Source organism: Cricetulus griseus, chromosome 2 (assembly GCF_003668045.3).
Source record: "Cricetulus griseus strain 17A/GY chromosome 2, alternate assembly CriGri-PICRH-1.0, whole genome shotgun sequence".
Lineage (NCBI taxonomy): Eukaryota > Metazoa > Chordata > Mammalia > Rodentia > Cricetidae > Cricetulus > Cricetulus griseus.
The window spans coordinates 385541540-385551082 of NC_048595.1; the positions used below are offsets into that span (position 1 = coordinate 385541540).

The window sequence follows — 9543 nt, forward strand, 5'->3', positions numbered from 1 at the left end:
CAGATCTTTTATGGGGGTGAATTTGATGTTGCTTCTGCCAGGGCAAGATGTACATGATGTTGTCAGAGTGGCTGGAGTTGTCAAACGCATTATTTGCTATTGCCCTTGCCACTTGAGGTTTGAATGTATCCTCTGGGAATCATCTGACCCCAAAAGTGGGTCACTCCAATTTACACAGAGTGCAAAGATGGCCTTTGGTGATGGGATGATCATAATCCTGTGACTGGAAGAGGATAAAGTTTTTCAAAACTTTTCAAGACACAGCTTAATGGAGTATGGAGGTTACTAGTGTTATTGCCCATTCTGTCCATCCTTCCTGTCACCTCAAGTCCAGACCATGGGAGACACACAACAAAGAGAGGAGACACACAGGAACAAGACAAGGGGGCCAAGAATCAGGTGGGCAGTATGATGTCTTGCTGGTATCTTAGAGGAGCTCTTGTACCTCCCTAGACACCTCACTATCCCCAGATGGGATCCCAACAGAACCAGAACCACCTGTCATAGAAATAGAATTGTGACTTACAGATGGAGGCTTCTGCACACAGGTGCTTTCTGTTTTTTGTTTTGTTTTGTTTTGTTTTTTGTTTTTTTGCTATAGCCATTCATTCCAGCAGTCCACCAGTCTGAAAGTGTGTCCTGGGGCCATGGAATGTCTCAAGGTTTGCACCCCCTGAGAAGCCCTGCTCCAATCCCCAGAGGGGAGGGTCTGGCTTCTGAATTTGGGATCTTTAATATCATTGGGGATCTCCAGAGGTTAATCCTACAGCCACCAGGAGAATGACCACCAACCAAATCAAAGCAAGCTTTATTCTGTTTTCAGCAGAGCTGCTCCTACAGCTGTCTCCCCTAAGACAGGCATTCAAGAGATCAGCCAGGAGCCAATTTCTCATGCCTCTTTTATAGGGCAAAGCTGCAGGGTGGGGGATTTTAAGTTTTTATTTACAGAACATTCTGTGGCCATGGGGGCAGAGGGGCACAGCAATTTCAAGGAACAGAAACTTAAGGGTTTTTTTTTTCAAATATTTATTTATTATTAATACAGTGTTTTGCAAATACAAATAATACAAATCTATTTATTTGTTTGTTTTTCAAGACAGGGTTTCTCTCTGTGTAGCTTTGGAGGCTGTCCTGGCACTCACTCTGTAGACCAGACTGACCTTGAACTCATAGACATCTGCCTGCCTCTGCCTCCCGAGTACTGGGATTAAAGGTGTGTGCCACCACCACCCAGCATCTTGTAACTTTCTTAAAGTTCATTAGTTACTTTCAGTTTTTATAGATTTCTTTTTTTTCCCAGATTTATTTATTTATTACATATACAATGTTCCATCTGCATGTATGCCTACAGGCCAGAAGAGGGGATCAGATCTCATTGTGGATGGTTGTGAGCCACCATATGGTTGCTGGGAATTGAGCTCAGGACCTCTAGAAAAGCATCCAGTGCCCTTAACCACTGAGCCATCTCTCCAGCCCTTTCATAGATGTCTTATTACTATGAGATTGGAAAAAGGAATAGTTTCTGCTTCAGGACTGTTTGCCTTGCATGTGCATGTACATGGTGTGTGTGCTATCTCTCCTTACCCCCCCACCCCCCCAAGACAGGGTTTCTCTGTGTAGCCTGGGCTACAGGAGGGACATCGCCTCAGAAGTCATGATGTGTCATAAAGACACTGTCAGTTTTTAGTATTAGTTTTATTTTCAAGACAGGGTTTCCTCTGTGTAGCTCTGGCTGTCCTTGAACTCACTCTGTAGACCAGGCTGCCTTGAACTTAAAGAGATCCTCCTACCTCTGCCTCCCAAGTGCTGGGATTAAAGGCATGCACACCCCCCAATGTGTGTTATTTCTTTAATATTTTAACTTACTGAGATTTTTACTCATGAATACAGTATATTTTGATCCTATCCACACTCTGTTCCCCTGCTGCAGCTCGTCTTCATAGTCCAAGCAAATCTCTCTCCAAAATTCATGTCTTTTTTTCTTTCTTTTTTTTTAGAGACAGATCTCACTATCTGTCTGTAGCCCTGTCTGTCCTGGAACTCTGGAAATTTCTATGTAGACCAGTGTGACCTTCAACTCATAGAGATCTGCCTACCATTGCCTCCTGAGTGCTGGGATTTAAGACATTAGCCACTATGCCCAGTCCAAATTCATGTCTTTGGAGGCAAAGTCTCACTCTGTAGGCCTGGCTGGTCTGCATCTCACCAGGCTGGCCTTGAACTCACAGAGCTCTACCTGCAAAAGGCACAGGCTAGCTCTCAAACCTTTGCATCCCATGCTCTGGGATTAAAGGCATGCATCACTATGCCTAGCTTTTATTTGTTTGTTTCAAGACATAGTTTTTCTGTGTATTCCTGGCTGCTCTGGCACTCGCTCTGTAGACCATGCTAGCCTCAAACTCAGAGATCCACCTACCTTTGCCTCCCAAGTGCTGGGATCAAAGGCATATGTCACCAAGACATTTTTTTGTTTGTTTGTTCCTTTGTTTTTTGTTTTTGTATAATATAATTGCTTGCCTTTTATTTCTTATCTTTTCTAGCCCCCATCATTGGGACTGCAAGTAATGGGAACAACCTCTTAGAGGCATTCCTAATCTAAGGAAGAGTGTTGAGGGTTTGTCTGAACATGGAAGATATTGGAACTATTTTTAGTTTCCCCTTAGCAGATCATAGGAGCTCTTTTCTTTTTCATTTACTGAGCTTTTTCAACATGAATGGGTGCTGAATTATGTAAACTGCCTTTTCTGCATCTAAAAATTATCATTGTTCTCTCACTGGGGTGAAATATGGTCATTCTGTGACATTCCAGCCTGATCTGACCACGGCCTCCCTAAATGGAAACTGCCACAGTTGCCTGACTGATCCTGGTGCTTTTCCCTAATTGCATACTATAACCACAACTATTAGGATGTTACATATAGCTTCATAAGTGGGTGTTGGTGACCTGAGCCCCAGACTGGGCCTGAAGTCAGTGATACTAGCTTGAGATAAGCAACCTTGGGTGATGTTACTTATGTCCTATTTGGAAGCCTCCTTCCTCTGACTAGATCTGTGAGGATCTTTGATCTTATTGCTACTTAGGACCACACTTCTGTCAGCTGATAGAATACTGATGTGAAAATCTTGTCTAACATATGTTTTCATTTCTCTTGGGTAGTATGGGAGTTGGGATCAGAATGGCTCACATAGGCTCATATATTTGAATGTTTGGTCTGCAGTTAGTGGAACTGTTTGGGAAGGATTAGAAGGTGTGTACTCACACACACACACACAAACACACACCCAAGTATGTGCACACGTACAAGTGGAGGCCAGAAGTCAACCCTGTTATGCGTCCTTTCTCAGGAGCTATCCACCTTGGTGTTTTGTTACTTGTTTTTGTTTGAAACAGGATCTCATTGAACTTGGAGCTTACTGAGTTGACTAGGTTGTCTGGCCAACAAGCCCCAGTGATCTGCCTATTTCTGCCCCCCATGCCCTAGCAGGTGGATTACAAGCACATACCATCATGCTCAGCTTTTTATTGTCACATGAATGCACACACACACATACACCTAAGTTTATAAACACAACCTGCTGAGTTCACTTAGTGTTGCTTATTTGTATACAGGTTTAGAGCTAGCCACTTGGGATTGAACCATCTATTTGGGATTTATCCCTAGAGCAGGTTAATTCTCCCTCTCTGAGCAGTCAATAATTGCCTATAATTTTTTGTCTAGGGGTGAGGTCTTGTGAGATTTTTTCTATTCACATTCATCTGTCAACTGGTGTTACTGTTCAGGTCTCACTTAAGCAACCATATTGAGATTTTGTGGGTACAGCTTCCCTGTTATATATAGAAGACACTGTCTCACAGCAGAAGCCCTGGTTCTATGGCTCATTATTTCCTACTCCTTTACTGGTAGGGCTTTTGAATTTATATCTTTTTGCTGATTTTGCAGTGTTGGGGTTATTTTCTATGTGAATGGATTGCAAAATGTCACTAGGAAGGTTTCTGACATGGAAATTTTCCCTTGTACAGTTTGGCTGATCCCTATGACAATATAGATTTTTAAATATTCAGTTCAATTCTGTGCTTAATTTAATGTCTTCTATTACAGGATATGCAAAAGGACTGTGTGTATGTGCCCTCAGGATGGTGGGGCTCCTGTCTTGGAGAAGAGAAACAAGCCTGTGCTACATGTATTGGTGCATACACCAAGAAATACTTGTTCGTAGCACTCCTGGAGAACAGCACCCATGCTCTGTGACAGTGTGCTTATGTGAGCTACATACTCTGCTTTCCAGTGAAGTTCATGGTCAGCCATATTAAACATCCTAGAAGATGGGATTATGAAAAAGTGAATAAACTCTACTTTGGGTGTCACAGGTGGGCATTATAACCAGTTTTTATTCACCTAAGATGTCAGAATGATGAAGCAGCCAGAATAATTATGGTTGGTCATGGAGGATAAGCAGGAAACTTGTCCCAAGGGGGACAGTGATTTTGTTCCTGACAAAGTAAATTTCAAAGTAGAAGAGGAAGATGATGATCAAATTCCTTGTCACAGTTTGGAAAGAGTGGACTTTAAAAGTGAGCCAGAGGATATGAGACAGACAGACAGTGGTGATGAGCAGGCAGAACTCAGGGCAGCAAGCTGTGCCTGTCAGCCCCCTGGGAAATTCTTACCTGCTGAGAGTGAGGATGACTATGGCACACTCTTCTCCCAGTATAGCAGCACACTGTACAATGTAGCCATGGAAGCCGTGACCCAGAGCCTTCTTTCTGGCCGACACATAAGCTCCAGGAAGAAGTCTCCAGCTTGGAAGCATTTCTTTATCTCTCCTCGAGATAGCACTAAAGCAATATGCACATACTGTATGAAAGAATTCAGTAGGGGCAAAAATGAAAAAGACTTGAGTACAAGTTGCCTCATGAGACATGTGAGGCGGGCACATCCCACCAAGCTCATTCAAGAAAATGGAAGTCTATCAGTAGGGTCCTCCTTTCCCTCTCCCTCTCTTCTGCTTCCACCACAGCCTGCAGATGTGGGAGATCTCAACACTGTGCTCTCACCTGTCAGACTTGTCCAGAAAATGGCCCCCAAGATTCCTTCCCCTGACCAAATAATGGAAGAGTCTGTGACTGTGGTCTGTTCTGAAGAGGTGTCCTCTGATGTGTCTCTCACTGAAAAGTATAGCAGAGAAGAGGCCTTGGCAGGCTCATCCCCCAACTTCTCCATGCTCCACTATGATGACACTTCAGAAAGCATGGCAGAGAGAAACCTGTCCCTTCCCAAAAGCACATCTGGGTCCAGGAGGAGGTCAGCCGTCTGGAAGCACTTCTACCTGTCACCCCTTGATAGCTCTAAGGCTGTGTGTGTCCACTGTATGAATGAGTTCAGCAGGGGGAAGAACGGGAAGGACCTGGGCACAAGCTGCCTCATCAGACACATGTGGCGAGCACATCGATCCATTGTACTACAGGAGAATGGGGGCAGTACAGGCATCCCACCATTGTACCCTATGCCTCCAACCCTGCTGCCTGCCCTGCTGCCCCCAGAGGGGGATCTCAACTCTGCATCATTGTCTCCAGGCAAACAAGTCAAAGAGTGCCCTTCTGCCTCCTCATCCCCAGACAGACTGCCTGAGGACCTGTCATCACACACAAATCCTGGGGATGTGTCTCGGGAAGATGTGTCTATGTTGTCATCCTCTGATGACTTGGGGGAGGCCTCTGTAGTGTCCTCTCCAGAGAAGCAGCCAGCAGATATAGCAAGTCCAAGGTTTGAATCCGGCACTGTCTTCCAGCAAAATAAGAAGGTCATGAGAAGACTGAAGTCAGAAGTCTGGCATCACTTTTCCCTGGCCCCCATGGACAGTCTCAAAGCAGTGTGCCGGTACTGTAGCTGTGTTATTAGTCGGGGAAAAAAGGGTGACGTGGGTACCAGTTGTTTGATGCGGCATCTGTATAGACGCCACCCTGAGGTTGTCGGGAACCAGAAGGACTTTCTGGGTGCAAGTTTGGCAAACTCTCCATATGCCACTTTAGCTTCTGCAGAAAGCTCCTCCAAATTAACTGACTTGCCAGCAGTAGTCAGAAAAAACCATAAAGGTGTGTTTCCTGGTAATAGCAAGAAGACCTCAAAGCTGTGGAACCACTTTTCTATTTGCTCTGCAGACTCAACAAAGGTGGTGTGCTTGCACTGTGGCCGGACCATCAGTAGAGGCAAGAAGCCCACCAACCTGGGTACCAGCTGTCTCTTGAGACATCTACAGCGGTTCCATGGCCATGTACTCAAGAATGATGTCTCAGAGGCCACTCTGCCCCATTCTTCAGGCATCCGGAGGCCTCTGGGCATGGAGCTTTCAGGGGCTTCCTCTTTCCGTGACTCAACTGAGAAATTATATGACTCTCACCCAGTTGCCAAAAAAATCACAAGTCTCATAGCTGAAATGATTGCACTTGACCTTCAGCCATACTCCCTTGTAGACAACATTGGCTTTAACAGGCTGCTCGAATACTTGAAACCTCAATACTCTTTACCCTCCCCTTCCTACTTCTCTAGAACAGCTATCCCAGGTATGTATGACAATGTGAAGCAGATAATTATGTCACATCTGAAGGAAGCTGAGAGTGGTGTGGTCCACTTCACCTCCGGAATATGGATGAGTAGCCAGACTCGTGAGTACCTGACCCTTACAGCTCACTGGGTCACCTTCGCATCTGCTGTCCGACCACATTGTGAGGACCACCACTGCTCAGCACTTTTAGATGTGTCACAGATTGACTGTGACTATAGTGGAAACAGCATTCAGAAGCAGCTGGAGTGTTGGTGGGAAGCCTGGGTGACCTCCATCGGCCTTCAGATTGGCATCACTGTCACTGACAATCCAAGCATAGGGAAGATGCTGAGTGAGGGTGAACACTCAAGCGTGCAATGCTTCAGCCACACAGTGAATCTGATTGTGAGTGAGGCAATCAAGAGCCAGAGGATGGTGCAGAACTTACTGAGCATTGCCCGGAAGCTGTGTGAGCGGGTCCATCGGTCACCCAGGGCAAGGGAGAAGCTGGCAGAACTGCAGAAAGAGTATGAGCTGCCGCAGCACCAGCTGATCCAGGATGTACCATCCAAGTGGAGCACATCATTCCACATGCTTGAACGACTAATTGAGCAGAAGAGGGCAGTTAACGAGGTGTCCATTGAGTGTAACTTCAGAGAATTGATAAGCTGTGACCAGTGGGAGGTCATGCAGTCTGTGTGCCATGTGCTGCGACCATTTGACGCTGCAAGCCGAGAGATGAGTGCCCACATGTCTACTCTGAGCCAGGTCATCCCTATGATCCACATCCTCAGCAGGAAAGTCGAGATGCTCTTTGGGGAGACAATGGGCATTGACACCATGCTTAAGTCCCTGAAGGAAGCCATGGCAAGCCGCCTGTCTGCCACCCTCCACGACCCCAGGTACATCTTTGCCACACTGCTGGATCCTCGCTATAAAGCTTCCCTGTTCACAGAGGAAGAGGCAGAGCAGTACAGGCAAGACTTAATCAGGGAGCTAGAAATATTGAATTCTACCTCAGAGGACACGGCCACCTCCAATGGCTGTGACTCAGGGTCCCCACTTAAAGACACTGGCACAGGGGAGAGCCTGTGGTCACTCGTTGCACCAATAAAGAGAGATAAGAGAGAGAAGCTACCTGAAGCCATGGTGCTTGCATATTTGGAGGAAGAGGTGCTGGAACACAGCTGTGACCCACTTACCTACTGGAACCTGAAGCGGTCATCCTGGCCTGGGCTGTCTACCTTAGCAGTCCGATTTCTGGGCTGCCCCCCAAGTACAGTTCCCTCAGAAAAGCTCTTCAGTACACCCATGGAGGCTGGCAGCTTTGGGCAGCCCAGGCTTGCGATGGAGCATTTTGAAAAGCTCATCTTTTTAAAAGTGAATCTCCCCTTGATATGCTTTCAGTATTGAACTCATGATGGAGCCACCAGGCTGGAAATGCGATTCAGAGTGCTAGCTGTGATGCCAGGGCTGATTTTTCCTGGCAGGGCCATGTAGGACACCAGACCAGGTGTCTGGGGCCACCTGCCAGCTCTCACCGTAATATCCACATGTGCCTTACTCCTCCTTCAGGCCAGGTGTCGAGGTGCGTTTTCAGAAGCCCACTAGAAACAGTCTTGGCAATTATGAAATAGGATGATCAGGTTTAATTCATAACTATAAAGTTTTTTTGGCTCTTTGTTTTTTTAGGGGATAGTAATTTGTTTTACTAGAGTGGAGGGAAGATGTAAACAATTTTATTATGTAGGGTTTTTATTCAGTCGTGTAAAAACCACAAATCAGGTGCTGTATTTTAATTAAATATTATTTTAATTGCAACAAAACAGCTTTTGTGGCTGTCAGATGAAACCTGTAAATAGGAGGTGGAGGTTAAGCCATCCTGACTGAACAGTTCTTAACCACAGACTCCAAAGTATGTCGAGGAGAGAATATTCTGGAAGCTGTTTTCTGTAACAGAAACCAGGCGTTTGAAAACAAAACTGAACTTAGTATCAGTTACGTGGTTATTTGGTCACAAGAACTTTCCCATGTCAGGTGTTTGCATTCAGGTTTTACATGGTCATTTAACTCAGAGATATCCCACTTATCATGAATTCCTTGAAATTGGATCCAAGTTTTAAAATCATGCTTAGGATTTGACCAGTGCATGATGTGACACGTTTACAGCAGATGGCCTGTTGATCAAATCTCCATGCCTCTGATTTATTTTGCGTCTCTATACAATAAAGCTATCTCATAAGAAGTGTGCACTGACTCCCCCTCCCATTTGATCAGACGATAGCTCAGATTCTACTTTGAGGAGATAGCTTGTTAACAGGGAAAGCGCTTGTTTATTGCAGTCGTCAGAAAAGCCTTAGGCATTTAGATTTTGTTCCTATGATAGGAAGATTCAACTATCACTGGGGTGTTATTATAGAATCCCAAGGATATCAAAATGAAGTCTCAGCTGTCAGATTCTTTTACCAGACTCCAAAGTTTGCTTTAATGTCTAAAGAAAAAAAATCATTTTCTCATTTCAAATCAATTAAATATTATGGGTGAGACAAATCACTTATTTGCCTCTGACCTTTTAGAAAAAGCTATTCTTTTGTTGAAATACTGTATGTAGGCTCAGTCTAAGTTTGCGTGGACTATGCTTTAGTGTATTTATAAATGATGAACTTGGATTCTGAAATTAAACTTTTTATTTGCGATTTTTCTACTGCTGATTGCTGGCTTTTTATTTTTAGGAATAAAACAGGCATGGTTTTATGGGTTAACATATATAAACTGCATTTGAACAATGCTTGAAATGTCATCGTAGTCCCAGATAGGACACTGGGGAGTAGGGACAGTATTCCTAACATTAGTATTTTTGATGAAAGTAACGATGGTTAGAACTCAGCTAGCACCTCTCCATATCCCCTCTTACCTAATGTCTGTGCGTTTACCTCCTGGACACCAGCCTGTTTCCAGAGGGTCATGGAGCTATTGACTTGGAACATGAGTTCTACAATC

General features: G+C 44.8%; 1 protein-coding gene across 4 annotated transcripts in view; it reads left to right on the top strand.

Annotated features, from left to right (window-relative positions):
- Zbed4 (zinc finger BED-type containing 4) overlaps window positions 1-9247 on the top strand; it is a 35137-nt gene extending 25890 nt beyond the window's left edge. For all 4 annotated transcript variants that reach the window (XM_027396217.2, XM_027396214.2, XM_035440812.1 and 1 more), the window contains one exon: window positions 4101-9247. In XM_027396217.2, coding sequence (XP_027252018.1) covers window positions 4444-7956 — 3513 coding nt within the window. In that variant the 5' untranslated portion in view covers window positions 4101-4443 and the 3' untranslated portion in view covers window positions 7957-9247. The remainder of the gene's footprint in view (window positions 1-4100) is intronic.
- The last annotated feature ends 296 nt before the right edge of the window (window positions 9248-9543 follow it).